The sequence below is a fragment of the Zychaea mexicana genome, assembly GCF_025766255.1.
Source record: "Zychaea mexicana strain RSA 1403 chromosome Unknown BDB00scaffold_151, whole genome shotgun sequence".
Lineage (NCBI taxonomy): Eukaryota > Fungi > Mucoromycota > Mucoromycetes > Mucorales > Lichtheimiaceae > Zychaea > Zychaea mexicana.
In genome coordinates, this window is record NW_026516814.1 from 1 (window position 1) to 15,690 (window position 15,690).

The following is a 15,690-nucleotide window of genomic DNA, read 5'->3' on the forward strand; positions in this document are numbered from 1 at the left end:
TTTTGTTGCTGCGGCACCGAGTTATTACTGCTATGGCTTGCTCGTCGTCCGCGGCTTTGTTTCTTGTCCTTTTTACTCGTGCTACCTTGTTGTTGACGAGGACGCTGTTGCTGTTGCTGTTGCTGCTGCTGCTGCTGCTGCTGTTGACGACTTCGCGTGCCGGGTGCAGGTGTTGCGTGCGTAATAGTCGGTGTATACCGCTTCCACTGGCCTTTTCCTTTGCCTGCTTTTGTTTTTTTTAAAATAACAGTAATAGCATGTCAGTATCTCGTGGATGTGGGTACAACAAAAGGCAAGACAACCTCCTTGTCTATTTCAATAACAATCAAACAAACGAACCTTTGCGTAAAGAGATTTTATCCTTTCGCTCCGTGTCGTCGGCCGTGTTTGTCGCTGGCGACTCATTGGGAGCAGGCCATGCACTTGAATCTTGCTTGTCTAAGTATATAGAGAGAGAGTGTGTGTGTGTTTAAACAGGTTAATTCATCTATCACAATAATCCACCTCACCCCTTCGCCCCCATTCTAAGAACACAGGCTATGTGAATTTATAAATAATCAGAAATGGTTCTTTACCTTTGTATTCGAGCTCGGATATTTTATCCGTATCGTTGCCGGTGGCAGCCTTTCGAGCTTGCCACACATTCACTTGAGGTGCAGGTGCTGGTACAGTTTTGCTTACGCCGCCGCCGCTGCTGCTGCTGCCGCTGCTGCTGCTGCTGTAGTCATCGTCAGTCTCCTTGGCTTGGTTGTGGCGCCTGCTACCGTTACTTTGCTGCTGCGGTAGAGGAGGGGGAGACCCAGAAGAAGAGGACTGCACTGTTGTTGTTGTTGCTCTTTGGTCTTGCCCTTGTTGTTGGCTTTCGGGTAGAGACGATTGAACCGTAGGACTGACCATGATGGCAAAAAGAAAGAAAAAAAGGCGTAAAAGATTTAAGTTTTCAAGCGTGTGTGGGCTGTTTTTTTGTCCGTTGGGTGAATGTAAGAGGAAGGCGGAATTTACGCCAAATGGTAGTAAAGAGAGGGAATCAAATATAGAAAAGAGAAAAGTAGTATGTATAAGCGAGCTTTGTGAGGGGAGGAAAGAAAAGGTGACAATGTACAATAAGAATTCAGGGTGGAGCGTGCTTCACAGAGAAGTAAGAAGTTTAAAGAGAAAAGAGAAGAGAAGAGTGAGAGAGTTACAACAGTTACAGTAAAAGTAAGGACGCACACACACACACACACACACAATTCAAACTCACTACACAGGTAAGCAAGGGCAAGAGAGAGAGAGAGAAAGAGAACTTAAGGTTTGTAAAGATAGCTGCACTCCTTTCTGTCGCCAGCAGGCAAAAGGGAATATGTGAGAAAGAAAGAGAGAGAGAGGGAGCGAGCGAGGGAAAAGACTTGTTTCACGCAGAAAAGAGAGGCATTATTGATTGCGCTTACAATTGCCCGCAATTTAGGGTCCCGCCCCCTCCATGCTGTATGCACACTTTGGTAACGGCTCATTGGACAAGTTTTGTTATACAAGCACTTTGTATTCTCTGCTCCTAGTCAAGTACAACACGCTCTTGAGAACCATGTCTTCCAGACACTGGATGATCCTTTCTCGTGCAAGATCCGCGTACATCTTTTCTTCTTTCCTGACTCTGGCAATGATGTATTCTTGCATGATTCCGCCTACGGTGCATGAAAGACGGGGTATAGCCCCAGCCATCGAACACAAATTCGCACAAGTGGGGTGTTCACAGTGAGCGTGAGAATATATAGAGAGAGAGAAAGGTCGCGCAGCAGCACCCACACACACTGCGGAAGATCCAGTTTCACTTACCGAATGAAATTGTCAAGGTCTCTTGCTTTGCACGGATGATGCGGTATATCACTTGCTGCACATCAGCGTCCTTGACCAGCCTGAACAGTCCGGCCCCATTCGCGACCTCTACAATGAGCCCTTTTTTCGAGAATATTTCTGTAGCTCGAGCAAATATTTCATTGATACCATTATTCGTAGGTTCGTCATGCTTATACTGCAAAAGGACGATCGTTTTCATCAGTAAATTCGTTTCAAACCCAACGAGTCCATCTATGTACATACATCGTTGACGCAGACATGGCTTGCTAGCTCTACAAGGTCCTTTCTTGACATGACTTGGGTGTATGAAAATCGATCATCTGGGAATTCCTGTTGCACATGTGCCAGAAACTGCTTTTGGAAAAACTCTTCGTTGATCTCCACAGTCTCCTCTTGCTTTTGCTCTATCTGAATCCGCTCATTCGTCATCGATTAGTTTCCTTCCTCTTTCGATACTTGACAGAGTCTTTGTTGTTTACCTGACTGGCAGTAATTACACCCCGCCAGAAATATTCATCGTGCATCGCTCGTAGTTCCTCTTCAATTGCCTGTCTGTGTTCGAGAACATCTTCGGATAACGCGCAAGGCTTGCTGTACAGCGTCTCATACAGATAGACTGTCTGCAGATCATGTAATATTTCTCGATTTGGGTTTTTTATGACATCTTGAGCACATTAAAATGAAAGGTTACATGGCTATAGCGAGACAGAGAGAGAGAGAGAGAAAGAGAATAGACGCAAAGGGGAAACATACCAAGATGTTTGATAGTGATTTGTCGAAAACCCATAAAGTCGCCAATAAATCCACGGACTAGAATGCAAGTGCCCAAACCACGGGGCTTATTCTTTCTGTCCGGATGTTTCCACTTGATGCAACGCAGCGTTCCTGTTGCATCATCAACTAAATAGCGCATGCTTCTTAAATAAGAGAGCTCTTATGAAACCAAGAATAATAGCTTTCTTTTCCTCCCCTCAAAAATACACACAAAAGAGACTATTACTTGTGTATATTATCATATTATAGGTTTGTTCTACGGCGACTATGGTTCCACATATTTCAGCTTCTCGAATGAGCCGCGATTCATTCAACAGGTAGTGCCCTTTTTTTCAAATAAATCGGCATTGGAGGGTTTTGTTTTTTGTGTTGGTATATAGTAGTCCAAACCATTCGTAGTGGCGTCTTTTTCGCAAAACTAGTTTCTTTACCTCGTCGATTCGGAAATGGGCTAAGTGATAGGATGGTATGAATGAAGAGTTTGAGGGGTATAGAATAGAGAGGATCGAGTGTGTATTGAAGGAGTGAAGTCGACATGGTATACAAAAAGTAGAGAGGTGGGGAAGGTGTGTGTGGGGTTGAGAGAGAAGAACACGCGCGTTGAGTTTCTTCGAGGAGCGTGTGTGTTTCGCGTTTTTTTTTCAGGCTCCCTCGAGCAAGTGAATTATGAAGGGAGTGTGTGAGTATCATAGAACAAGAGAGGTGGCTTATCCGTCTTCCCCAGTGACGTATCATCTCCAGTCCGGACTGCATTGGGGTTGAGTTGTCCGGGCACAAAAAAAAAGAGCGACGGGGGCTCCGAACGGCGAACCACACCCCCTGGTAAATTTTAGCGGTAGCGGCACAACGAAGTTTTCCTTATTTCACCTTACTTTTCGAGTCAAAAGAAAGAACACAACATGTTTGGTATGCGCAAGTTCAACGCTCCTGTCCTCCGTCCCGCCGCTCCCTTCATTGTCGGTGGTGTCACTGTCTTTTACTTGGTTGCCAAGATCCAGAGTGCCTTGATTGAGAGTAATGCTTTATTTAATTGTTCATCCGCATCATAATCCCACAAAGGAAATGGCATTGACTCAAAGTTCCTTTTTTTTTTCTGTGAAATTATAGCTGACGAGTACAAGAACGACCCCAGAAACCCTGCTTGTATGTATCCTATCTTTTTTTTTCTCGCCCTGTTTTAAAATGAGTCGCGTCGCAAACACAGGAATATTGATTTTTTTATTGCTTATTTGAATAGTGGCTGCTGGCAAGAAGGCTCACTAAGAGAAAACTCCCCCCGTAACGTCTAACGCAAAACAACTCTGACGACGAACTCGAAATCTCGCATTTGTCTATATACAACAACTTGTAGAAAAAGAATAAACGCACTCCTCAAAAAAGCTTTTGCTGTTTTTGTATGGTAACAGAAAAGAAAGGTCATAGTGATGTTATTTATTGGATATCAAGGGTTAGGATTTTGGTACTACAGACAGCACTGTATTTTTTTTATTGTTGTAGTATGGTGCTGTTGAGAGTGTGTTTGAGAGAGTCTGAGTTGTTCCCTTTCCTTTTTCTTCCCTTTTTTTTTGTGTGCTCATTGAACCAACAGTTTAAACATGTCGCTGAAGGTATGCAAGATTGGCGCAAAAGAGGGAGGAAATATATACATAATGCCTAACCGAACGGAAACGCGTGTTTTGCTTTTTTTAGTTATTGTCGCAAAAGGTAGCTCAAGCTATTGACGAAGAGCTCATGTCAGCCGCAGGGGGATTCTCTGTCGACCAGCTCATGGAGCTAGCGGGTCTCAGCGTAGCGCAAGCAGTGCAAAAGTCGTTTGATAAAACGCAGTTCCCAAACATCTTGGTATGCGTTGGCCCGGGCAACAACGGCGGGGATGGACTAGTAGCCGCTCGACACTTGTATCATTTCGGCTATAAGCCTGCGCTGTATTATCCAAAGCAACCCAACAAGGACTTGTACCAGGTAGTATATACTTGCTGAATTCAATGATTATGTATACCCTGGAAAAAAAATGTGTGTGTGTGTGTATATATATATACTAATACTAAAAGAATATGTATATATAAAGCGCTTGTTGACACAATGTCGAAATCTGGAACTACCTATCCATCAAGACTTTCCCGGTGACGGTCATGCCGATGTCCTTGTCGACTCAGTGTTTGGATTCAGTTTCCACGGCGAAGTACGCGATCCGTTCAAGGATGTGATCAAGACGTTTGAACAGACCAACAAGCCAATCGTCTCGGTTGATATCCCAAGTGGCTGGGATGTTGAGCAAGGGTGTACCGACCAAGTCAAGTTCCAACCGGAAGTCTTGGTATCTCTGACCGCACCTAAAATGTGTGCCAAACATTTCAAGGGCAAGCGTCACTTTTTGGGCGGTCGGTTTGTGCCGCCTAGCATTGCCAAAAAGTTTGACTTTCAAGTGCCTCCGTTCCCAGACAGTGATCAGGTTGTCGAGCTATCTACAAGTGAATCATCGCTTTGAGAATAAAATTGTCTATATGTATTTTCGATAAAAAGGGCGAGGGGGCAGCTTTTGTACAGTTGAAATGGTACATTGAAAGAAAAGAGAAATTTACAATTAAAATAAGAAACAACGGTTGAATGCTTTGTATATATAATGCGTGTGTGTGTGTGAATGTTTGAAGGGCAAGAAAAGAAAATATGCAAGAAAAGGGTGTTTATATTCAAAAGAAGAACATCTATGGTGTACGTACGACGGGAATCTCGGTTTAGCAGTGCGCAAGGTATTCCTTGATGCTATGTTATTTATGTTATGCAAGTCAGTTTCAGTGTATATAAACTTCTATTGCTAGCATTTCGACCTTTACCTCGGTGCAACGCTTCTTGTTTTCAATAGCGTCTCTTTCCATTCTTGTTCAGCATCTGACAAGAACGTAATGGCTCCACCACCACCGACAGAAACTTCCACTCCTCCTTCCTGAGATGGATCGTCAGTCACCACAGCTGTTCGAATCACAACGTTGAAATCAGCGCTGCCGTTCAGTGAAAAGTAACCAAGACAGCCAGAATAAGCGCCACGCGGTCGATGTTGTTCCAATTGATCTAGTAACTGCACAGAGCGAAGTTTGGGTGCACCTGTCATTGAACCTGGTGGGAAGCATTTCCGAACCGTCTGCACGCTATTGACGTTCGGTAATAGCGTGCCACGTACCGTGGATACAAGATGGTGTACTTTTTCATATGTCTCGACGTGCATGAGTTTGGGGACACGAACAGTGCTGGGATCACATACTTGAGCAAGATCGTTTCGAATCAAATCGACAATCTTTATAAAAAAAATCAGCCAACAGAAGCTTTGAAAATTCATAGAAACCATTCATTCCTATACCATAAGATTTTCGGCTCGTTCCTTGACATCTTGCCATAAAGTTTGCTTCCGTTGCTCGTCTTCGTCGATATAGCAAAATCCATCACAGGTCTCATCTTTGCACGCACATGCCAAGGCACGGCCCACTGTGCCCTTGATCGGCTTCATTTCTGCAACACCCGCCGTGGATACGCTCAAGAACCGTTCAGGACTCGAGCTCAACAGCGTCATGCCGCAGACAGGGAAACGCAACAAGGCAGAATACGGCGCTGGGTTGTTCTTGCGTAGATAGTGGGTATACAATCGCGTCAAATCGTTGGATCGCTTGCTCAGCTGGTTTTGGTTGCAGCGGAATCGTGTGGTCAAGCATAGCTCGTACGATTCACCTTGGCCGATTTCATGGATACATCGATCAATAGCGTGAACATAGTGTTTGTGTTGCATGTCTGGCGTAAAAAGCGACTCTTGATCAATTTGCTGTGACACTGTGTTTGTTTCCATGGAATCGTCTTGTGTCATGGATACTGTTGCTGCCTTGGTAACAGCTTGTGTTGCCTCGTCTAGCCAAGACTGAGCTTGCTCCTCAGTTGCAAATCCAACGTCGTTGTATGGATGGCCACCGATTCCACCAGCAGTAGTGAGTTTGACCAAGCAGCACGCCTCAATTGTTTGTGTTGCATGATCGAATTTCCAAAAGCGGTCAACGAATTGGAAGCCTGCGTCAGGCTCACGCATGCATCGACAGTGATTAGCATCGGGATGTTGCTGGCACTGTTGTTCGATGGGCGTAACATATCCTGCCAAGCTTTCGCGTTTCATTTCATAGCCAAAGTAGCCAATGATACCACCACAGAACGTTGCTGCTGCTTCTGATGATTTGTTCTCCTCTTCCAGCTGAAATTGAGACAAGAGATCGGAAATGTACGTAAAGTAGTCTTGGTTTGCAGTGAGTTCAACAGCCCATTCAGCATTGCCGCTTCGATTTTGGAACGTGATGCGTCGATGAAGAGTCGAGTAGACCATGGTGAATGCTGGATCGATAGACAATACTGACATGTTGGAATAACTGGATCCTTTCTATACAGATTAACATCATGTAAGGTAAATTATGACCAAGAGATGTATATTTGTTCTATCAAATAAAAAAGAAGAGATGAAACGTACCCGACTACTGTCAAGCCAACCCACAGTATTCGTGTTATTCATTTGCCCCAGCACATGTTCTGCGTCCACCCACACAGACATTTTTCTTGTCAGTAGTCGATGGGTTGCTAGGCTACTTGATATTTGTTCATGCTCATGATCACCAGCAGCAGCAGCAGCAGTAGTAGTGGTTGGTGTAGTTGTGCATGACATGGCACGTACTGCAGGGTCCAATGGAACGCTGAACGAAATGTGTACATCGGTTCTCTAGAAAAACAGAATTGACATTCTTTTTTAGTAAAAAGATCAAAAGGCTGTCTTTGTGCAAAGAGATGCCTCCTCACCTGCTGATACCATTTCATGGATTCTATGGCAAAATTACGCATCATCCGTACGCCATGTTCGGTCGATACTGATTCAGGATGGAACTGTACACCCCACAATGGCAACGTTGTATGCTGAAAACCCATTACGGTCATACGAACGCTTGAGCCATGGCCATTATTTGTCGTAGTACCATCAGGATTCAGCGAGAGCGGTCGTTGCAAAAAATGATGCCGATCATCGTCCTGAGCATTATCCGAACAACCATCGGCCAGGTATTTCGAATTACGCAACGCTTCTACATCATCGTCGTTTTCGTAACAGTAGGCTGTTATCTTGAGCGATTCGGGAAGTGCTAAAGAAGTAATTAAAAGGCATATTTAGAGCGGATCGAGAAAAAAAGGGAGTGTTTTATCCAAGTTTCTTTACATGCTGGATCAACGACCAAAGAGTGATACCGCACAGCCCAGAACGGCAAAGAGCAATTGGCAAATACAGAATTTTGAGTTTCAGTGACGTGAATTTGCGACATACGACCATGCATGATGCGAGATGCATAGGTGACTTTTGCCCCTAGAATATGGGCAATGCCTTGATGACCCAAACAGATTCCGAAAATGGGTCGGTGATACTGAGATTGTGCAGGATCCAATTGCGCTTCAAGAAGCGGAGTGCATATTCCGAAATCCTTTGTATCTTTCATGTAAGGTTTCTGGTGCGACAAAGAAACAAGAAAATAGAAAAAAAAAAAAAAAAGATCGTGGTATAAACAAAAAGAACACCTACAGAGGTACGTTCAGGTCGTCCGGGACCTGGAGATATGATGATGTTGTGGAAATGTGGAAGGATATCTTGCTTAAACTGGGTCCTAGATGATCGCTTGTTTAGTGTTGAAAGATAGAAAGCGTAGGGTGCCTGAGGAGGGTTGGAAGGAAAAAGAAAAAGTTACCATGTAACCTGATCGTTACGAATGACAACGACATTGGCCTGATTATCACATAATTGCAGTAAATTAAAAGTGTACGAGTCGTAATTGTCGATAATAAGGGTCTTTAAACTGAACAGATCAAGATGCGTAGGCATTGTCTGTTTAGAAAAAAAAAAGTCAAAAACCGATATATCAGATAGAAGAGAGAGAGAGAGAGAGAGGGTCGCTAAATGTTTTTCCACGGAATACTCCACACACGTAAATGTTATACCAGATCCGCCACCGAGTCAGAAACAGAAAAGGTGCAAGCACTGTAAGTCTTTACTTGAGGTGTCATGTTGAGTCATCGTCTCCTCATTGTATAGTCACTGCACTTATAACTGGATACATTCATTGCTAGTGTACATAAGCTATTATTGTTTCTTTGGATTTGGATGTGTACATGCTAACATACACATAAAAAAACTAAAAGGACCTTCCACAAGTATTTAAAGGAATCTCAATTTTTTTTGATGTTCGCTTAACAGGAATAGAAATTTTTATACTACTTTCCAAGAGAGATGGGAGAGGGAGAAAAAAAAAACAAGTAAAAAAATAAAGGTTGTTTGTGTGTGTGTGTGTGTAGGCCGGTGGGAGAGAAAAAGGTGGGGGGGGGGGAATGGGGAAGAAATAAGCGACCGTGTCTTTATGGACCGATAGGCTCATAGGACCAGATTCTTGCGCGATTGTCACCCGAGCCAGTGGCAAACAGTGGTCGTCTACCAGGGCTCGTTGCTACGGAGATGACTGGGAGAAAGCATCCGACTTTAGTATGCAGTAAGTACATCCTCAGCGAACGTATCGAGTCGCAACTCTTCTTACCTGAGTTTTTGTGTCCTTGCAGCATGAACTGGGTCTGTCCGGTATACGGATCCCAAAACTGAACACCACGATCCTTTGATCCAGACACGATCCAGTTGCCATCGGGCGTGGTTGCGACCGACAGGACAAAATCCTTGTGGCCAGTGAAGACTTGCTTGCAAGGATTCTTTCCACGTTCACTGCTATACATGTTGTTGGTAGCCAGTTGCCACATGCGGAGCGTCTTGTCCAAACTGCCGCTCACGAGCGTCTTGCCATCGGGCATAAATGCAACCGAATACACGCTGTCCTTGTGGCCTTCCAATCGCTCAAGCACCTGACCTGTCGTCGCATCCCACACGCGTACCACCTTGTCCAAACTACCTGCGGCCACCAATCGACCGTCCGGCGAAATTGCCACACTCGTCACGCCTATGATCCTTTTGGTCGAGTTCTTGGATGGGTAGCACGTGGATGCAGCGACTCTCGTTCCAATCCCATATCCGTGCTGTGCGATCGCCTGAGCCCGATACAAGGAAGCTGCCGTCGCGACTGAACTCCAATGAATAAATGTCTTGGTCGTGGCCTTGAAGAACGCGACGAATACGCTTCTTTTGGATATCCCAAATCTACACGAAAAGATCATAGGTTTTTAGCTTCTTTTATACTTCTTCCAAATTTCCCATGCAGTAGACTTACGCGAATCTGTTTATCTTCTGCACCCGTTGCCAAGTGCGTGCCATCGGGGTTGAAACTGACTGAGCGAATGTACAAATCACCTTCTCTGCCGGCATTTTCATCTTGCAACACCCTAGTAGAAACATGATTGATGCAGTGTGAGACTAATTGGAGACACCCATTCATGTTGTGAACTTACGCAATACGTGTGGCAGAGTAGGTGTCATAGATATAAGTGGCTTGATTACAACCAGCAGCAAGATAGCGCCCATCATTGCTGAACTTGACGCAGCACACTACGCTGCCGTGATCGAATGTATGCACCAAATCAACTTTTAAGCGTCGCTGGACCTTTGGGTTGAATCTGATAACCGTTGAAAATCAGTCCCTATCTTGAAACTTGAAAAGCATCCATAGAAAAAGACTACTACTTACAAAGCAAACCAGTCTTGTCCTTCCACTTTCATATTAGGCGGTACTGCTTCTGGGTCCATATCGGCATAGCCGCCCACCATGCTGGGATTGCCACTGGCACCGCCTAGAGGTCCAGCTCCGGGCGGCTTGGAAGGATTAGCTCCCGGACCGCGTCCAGAAGAGACCATTTGATCTAGATGAATAAACAGAAAAACACGTAAGCAATCGATGAATTATAAAGCGGGCTATAGTCACACACACGCGCGCACACACACACACACACACACACACCCATTGAACATGAAATGCAATAACACACACGCACACACAAATACGCGTCTGATTTATCTTTAGCAGAATTATCAAAAATAGCGAGTATATTTACTTTGAGGAGGCGGGGGAGTACTAGTAGGATGTGGAGCGCCGCCATTGAGATAAGGAGGGCCGGCAGACATGGGCGGAGGAGGACCACCATGTGCGCCAGCGGGTGGAGGTGGAGGACCACCAGGGTAACTTGGATGGTGTACAGGCTGGTTTGATTCCATCATTGCAGGAGGCGGAGGTTGCGCGTAGCCGCTAGGACCTATTGGAAAGGGTTTTCCTTGTAAATTATTATTATTTTTTTTCAATCTATACAAAACGCGAGTATAACACGTCGCGGACGCGTCTTTTATAGCAGTAACAAGAGCGAAAAACACTTTACCACCATAGCCACTAGCAACAGGAGGAGCGCCGTGTTGAGAATGTTGTACCTGTGTGTGTGTGTGTGTTATCCAATCGTGTTAGCTCAAATCCTCATCTATTTTCCCTATCGACACTGGTGGCAGAGATGTATTTTCAACATAGACAGCCCTCACACTCCCATTCTTTTTTTTTTTTTACCTGTTCCAACTGTTGGCGAAGTCGTGCAATCTCCTCTTCGTACCTATCATAGCAATTACAAAATACCAATTTAACAACAATTCTCTTTTCGTCTTCCAGCTGTGTGTTGCTAGTTTTAAACATTGAGTCCGTACTGTTTCTTGATGATTTGTTGCATCCTTTCCATTTCCATAAGGCTCTGCTGAAACATATTCATTTCTTGTATTTGGCTGTTCACTATAACAAAATAGAATTCATTCAATTTTAATTCTTCAAATCCTCCCGTTCTTTGAACGCAACATCACTCTCCTCCCCAAACACTCTCAATATTTACTCTTGTGTTCGAATTCGTCCCGTTGGCTTTTGCACATTATGGCGTCCTGCGTAAGCTGGTCAAATTCCGCTCTGACTGCATCGAGCAGTTCAATGAGACGGTTCTGGGTTGGCGGGACCATAGGGCGATGGTTGTAAACAGACATTGCCTGTTGTCGTTTAATGCGGGACAGTGTAATGTGGGTCCAAATTAGAAGAATTGAATCGAAGAAAAGAACAGATTGTTTGTTTGGTTTTTTTTTTGGAGAAAAGGAACCTTACTCTTTAGGTTTAAAACCAAACGGTCGGCAGGCAAAGCTTAAGAACAAGGGGGGGGGGAAAGGGGAGGGGGAAGAAGAAGAGCTGTATTATACTCTGTTCAAGTGTCCTGTGGTAGTTGTGTGGTTGTGGTGTTGTAGTGGTGGTGATAATAGTGGTTGTGGTGGCAGCGTAGGTGTTGTAAGCGATGTAGCTACTAGAGAGAATGCGCGGATGAGCTTTAACTGTGGTGGTGTTGTTTTAGATGGGTGGAGTGTTGATGAACGATAAAACCGGAAATGAGTGCGTGATAGAAAAAAAGAAGAAGGAAAAAAAAAAGAAGAAAGAAATAGGGTGGACCCGTCCTATTCAGTTGCAGCAACCAACCGAAGTGAAGAAAAGAAAAAGAGCTAATAGCACTGAGAAAGAGTGTGAGTTTTTTTTTTTTTGTGTGTGTGTGTGTGTGTGTCGTCACAGCAGCAGCTGCTGCTGAGTGAGCGAACAGAAAAAAAAAAAAAATTCTAAAAAAAAATGGGGGAGGAGTATCTGTTTTTGGGGGGTGTGGGAGAGAATTGATTGGTTGGGGGGAGGGGGGTTGAATCAGGGTTTATGATGCACTCACTGAAAAGAATCCCACCCCCCAAGAGTGGAGTTTGCCACCAGAGGCATCCGCAACGGCCGGTATTCTTTAATCCGACACACTCGTCCAGTCGTCACTCGTCCGGACTCGGGGGAGGAAAGGCACCCACCCACTCACTCACTCAGCTTCCCCCCACCACCCACCCTCACTTAACGTATTTACCCACTCGATTATGGTTTTACGCGTGGTTGTGCCACATAAACATCGGCCTTGGTGTAACGTGGTTCATGTACCCAGTCAGGTCTAGTTTGCTACTAGTAAGTATTACATAGCCACCACCTGCTGCTTTGCTGCATCGTGCACCTTCCCCCTCTCCCGCGCCCGACAGCGGAGAGAGAGAGAGCTAAGGAAGGGATGATGCTTCCTCACTCTCACTCTCTCCCTCTCTCTCTCTCTCTCTCTCTCTCTCTGTGTTTCCCTCTCTCTCTCCCCCCCACAGCATACATGCCTAGTTGCAACACAGGGATTACTATGTGTCGCTCAGCATTGACAACACCAAAGACAGACCAGGACGAGAACTATACACTGCTTGGTTACATACAGCCCCAAAAATAACAGTGTGTAGAAGACGAGTGTCCGGACCTTCTCGAATACGGGCATCTCGCGTTCGAGTTACACGAAAAACAAAGCCATGGCTGATGACCCCAAACTCAAAACCTCTTCCATCCAAAACACCTTTGGCTGTATTCACAGCAGTGTCACAAGTAAAAGGATGGGTCGCAGATTTCAGATGGATCTTGTAGACCCTGTTTTGATAGAATCACCCAAAATGGCCTAGCGTCCTTTTTTTACGTTCCGCACTGCTTCTACGTTTCCATGACGAATTCACGAGATATCATACGTAGCATAGCAACTTGGCGCGGTGCTGCTGGTAATATGTCCAGAAGATTAAATATCCTTATCTCTCTAAAGTACACATATTACATATTCATGGGGTTTTACTTGGTTTATCGCGTTACGGACTTTTTGACGGTGTGTGTGTCACTCTCAATGTCACGCTGACTTCTTTAAGCTAATATTTTCATTGCTGCATCTCTATCAAGTCCTCAGTTTTCACTGACGGTTTTGACGTAATCTATACTCTATTCGATGTCCCCACTCAAACATGCTTAATGATAAGCCAATTACTCCAGCAGAAATTTCCCTTGATACTAGTGCATCAAACCGTTCTAACGATCGTTGAATCGGATGCGACATTGAATCCTCCCTGTAGCTGTTGTTGTGCAGCAGCAGCAGCACTTTGATTATCTTGGGTGGTGTAAAAATGTAAAGGACAGGTACGCACGTATACTATATCTCTGGATTTGAAAAGGCATTGGGCATCATCAAATAAGATTGTTTGTTGATAAGGTGCATGCCCTCATTAATATCAACTGCCAAAAATTCCGCATATGGCTAATAACTACAAACATGGTTCATCTGGCTATTTATCTTTTATTTTTCTGTATTGCTGCACACGTACGCTTCGGACGCCTCATGGGCGGGCTACCGTATATGATGATAATGGTTCCCGACCTGATATAAAATTTATTAGGCAATGTACCTATTAGAACCACCCCTTGAATATTCTTTTGGTCTAACAAAGCATACCAAAAATAGTACAGCATTATTTATAGAGGTATTTATGGTTTTTTCTTAGAGCACAGTAGTACGTACGGTAGCATGATGAATTCTTACAGTGTAAATGGAGATGTTGACGACGACGATGATGATGATGATGCCACTTTTTGATGGCAGCGATGATAACAATGTTGATAATGTCACAAGAAGCGAAAAAAAAAAACAGGAGGTGAAGAGCAAGAAGAAGGGTAATGTGAGAAAAGTATGCGGGTATTATAGACGGCGTCACCAGAGATGCATAATAATAGGACGATCAATGCTGTTGTTGCTGTAGATAGTGTTGCAGAGAGCCTCTTGACGAGGCCAGAGTGACATGACTTCTGTAAACAGGTGGTGGTAAAGATAACATTGAGCGTTCGTGCTCTTCCATGGAAGGTGGGCCGATGTCGAGTATCAGATCCTGAGATATTGTGTTATACATTGGCAGCCCCTCCTCTTCTTCGTCCCTTTGCCGATGAGTACTCGAGCGTCTGTCGATGGCGTTGTTGATCCGTGTAATTTCAATGATGAGAATAACGGCATCGTTCTTTCGACTCTTTGCTGCTGCCGTCGAAAAGTCAAATGATCTTTCGATATCTCTTGGTGACCGATAGTCCCATTTGAGTCGATGACTCGTATCCAAAACCGTCATGTTCTTGAGACACTCGTCAAGTTTTTCATAGAACTACATGAAATAACGTGTTGAATATGCAATGTATGCGTGAAGGTATTTTTGTTGTTACGACCGCTTCGGGTCGCTTAACCACCGAGAAAACACAAAAAGTCGGTGACTCCCTGTTTTCATTGCTACAACGTTGCAATTCTTTCTCATAAACTAACCTTGCTTAATTTGATAAAATACAATCCTCGGCGTCTTGCAGTCCAACATGCTATGATTGCAGGCACAACAAGAATACAAAGCGGGTACCAAGTTTCGATGGACAGCTCCACTGCAACAACGGCAAAGATAGCGGCGAGAATAACAAGTACCATAGCAAGTACAAACAAATATGTGTCAAGCCATACATGTGGAAAGTCAGTCGATACAAGCTGCTTTATATTTTGCATTCGAGATTCAAACAGCTCTTTTGGCATCTACAACATGTATACATTTTTTTTATAGAGTTTGTCATTATCATTAAATTGTATCCATGCAAGCACCTATCATTATTGGAACGTACAAGAAGAACCAGCAGAGGAACGAAAAGGTAGACGACATACAAACCTCCGAAGCTGTGCATAGTCGTCGTACTCACAATGTCTTAGAAGGGCCGGTCGCCACCGGCTGTTGATTATAACAAACGATGCCAAAGCCATGACATCAAAGTAGAATGTTGTATAAGGAAAAAGAAAAGATCGATTGCAAAAAGGAGGAGAACGGGGGGAAAAGAAAGAAAAGGTAGTATTTCATTAAAAGCCACAGAGCACACTAGGACCTATTTTTTTCCAGCAGGGTGTTGGTCTTTTAACCTGCTCTATATACAGCCCTTTAATTTAAAGAAATTCAAGAAGCCACTACTGTTGCTACACGCGTCTTATCCTTACTAAGCCTACTACATATGGACACGCCAAGAACCGCTATCCCCATCATCATGCATGGGCCTGCATTCACCGTAGAAGGGTTCGCCTTAAAATTTGTGTATCAAGAGACTCACTGATCGACATCCATGTTATTATCTATGAGTATTCACTAAGAGAACAATAAATGGTCATATGAGCTTATTTAGAAACTGATACAATAACTACGAG

At 44.2% G+C, this 15,690-nt stretch overlaps 7 protein-coding genes across 7 annotated transcripts; 2 read left to right on the forward strand and 5 right to left on the reverse strand.

Moving 5' to 3' along the window:
- Positions 1 to 17: 17 nt before the first annotated feature.
- Positions 18 to 897, reverse strand: BDB00DRAFT_878877 (uncharacterized protein; the record flags this gene model as incomplete). The annotated part of the gene is made up of 3 exons (XM_053127791.1): positions 18 to 226; positions 340 to 438; positions 576 to 897. Coding segments are annotated over 3 exons (630 nt in total), but the record flags the coding sequence as incomplete, so codon positions are not given.
- A 254-nt stretch (positions 898 to 1,151) lies between these two features.
- On the reverse strand, positions 1,152 to 3,276 carry BDB00DRAFT_855776 (uncharacterized protein). Its single transcript, XM_053125747.1, has 7 exons — positions 3,042 to 3,276; positions 2,837 to 2,935; positions 2,590 to 2,736; positions 2,316 to 2,500; positions 2,080 to 2,244; positions 1,816 to 2,011; positions 1,152 to 1,664 (listed from the first exon to the last, which is right to left on the reverse strand). The coding sequence occupies exons 1-7, from the start codon at positions 3,145 to 3,147 to the stop codon at positions 1,507 to 1,509; spliced, it is 1,056 nt and encodes a 351-aa protein (XP_052973411.1). The 5' UTR covers positions 3,148 to 3,276; the 3' UTR covers positions 1,152 to 1,506.
- Positions 3,277 to 3,509: 233 nt separating this feature from the next.
- BDB00DRAFT_775011 (ATPase, F0 complex, subunit J) lies at positions 3,510 to 3,873 on the forward strand (the record flags this gene model as incomplete). The annotated part of the gene is made up of 3 exons (XM_053120192.1): positions 3,510 to 3,624; positions 3,718 to 3,753; positions 3,848 to 3,873. 3 exons carry the CDS (start codon positions 3,510 to 3,512, stop codon positions 3,871 to 3,873), a joined length of 177 nt encoding a protein of 58 aa, XP_052973412.1.
- A 332-nt stretch (positions 3,874 to 4,205) lies between these two features.
- Positions 4,206 to 5,098, forward strand: BDB00DRAFT_878880 (YjeF N-terminal domain-containing protein; the record flags this gene model as incomplete). Its single annotated transcript, XM_053127792.1, has 3 exons — positions 4,206 to 4,217; positions 4,300 to 4,572; positions 4,679 to 5,098. The coding sequence occupies 3 exons, from the start codon at positions 4,206 to 4,208 to the stop codon at positions 5,096 to 5,098; spliced, it is 705 nt and encodes a 234-aa protein (XP_052973413.1).
- A 123-nt stretch (positions 5,099 to 5,221) lies between these two features.
- On the reverse strand, positions 5,222 to 8,589 carry BDB00DRAFT_148557 (ADC synthase). Its single transcript, XM_053116244.1, has 8 exons — positions 8,361 to 8,589; positions 8,198 to 8,279; positions 7,841 to 8,099; positions 7,432 to 7,766; positions 7,109 to 7,354; positions 5,966 to 7,021; positions 5,445 to 5,902; positions 5,222 to 5,373 (listed from the first exon to the last, which is right to left on the reverse strand). The coding sequence occupies exons 1-8, from the start codon at positions 8,492 to 8,494 to the stop codon at positions 5,346 to 5,348; spliced, it is 2,598 nt and encodes an 865-aa protein (XP_052973414.1). The 5' UTR covers positions 8,495 to 8,589; the 3' UTR covers positions 5,222 to 5,345.
- Positions 8,590 to 9,024: 435 nt separating this feature from the next.
- Positions 9,025 to 11,587, reverse strand: BDB00DRAFT_885273 (WD40-repeat-containing domain protein; the record flags this gene model as incomplete). Its single annotated transcript, XM_053128401.1, is given in 11 exon segments — positions 9,025 to 9,125; positions 9,201 to 9,633; positions 9,650 to 9,808; positions 9,879 to 9,990; positions 10,057 to 10,221; positions 10,293 to 10,464; positions 10,657 to 10,854; positions 10,975 to 11,023; positions 11,154 to 11,196; positions 11,288 to 11,369; positions 11,467 to 11,587. The coding sequence occupies 11 exon segments, from the start codon at positions 11,585 to 11,587 to the stop codon at positions 9,025 to 9,027; spliced, it is 1,635 nt and encodes a 544-aa protein (XP_052973415.1).
- Positions 11,588 to 14,215: 2,628 nt separating this feature from the next.
- Positions 14,216 to 15,258, reverse strand: BDB00DRAFT_894004 (uncharacterized protein; the record flags this gene model as incomplete). The annotated part of the gene is made up of 3 exons (XM_053128499.1): positions 14,216 to 14,626; positions 14,782 to 15,036; positions 15,163 to 15,258. The coding sequence occupies 3 exons, from the start codon at positions 15,256 to 15,258 to the stop codon at positions 14,216 to 14,218; spliced, it is 762 nt and encodes a 253-aa protein (XP_052973416.1).
- Between the last annotated feature and the right edge of the window lie 432 nt (positions 15,259 to 15,690).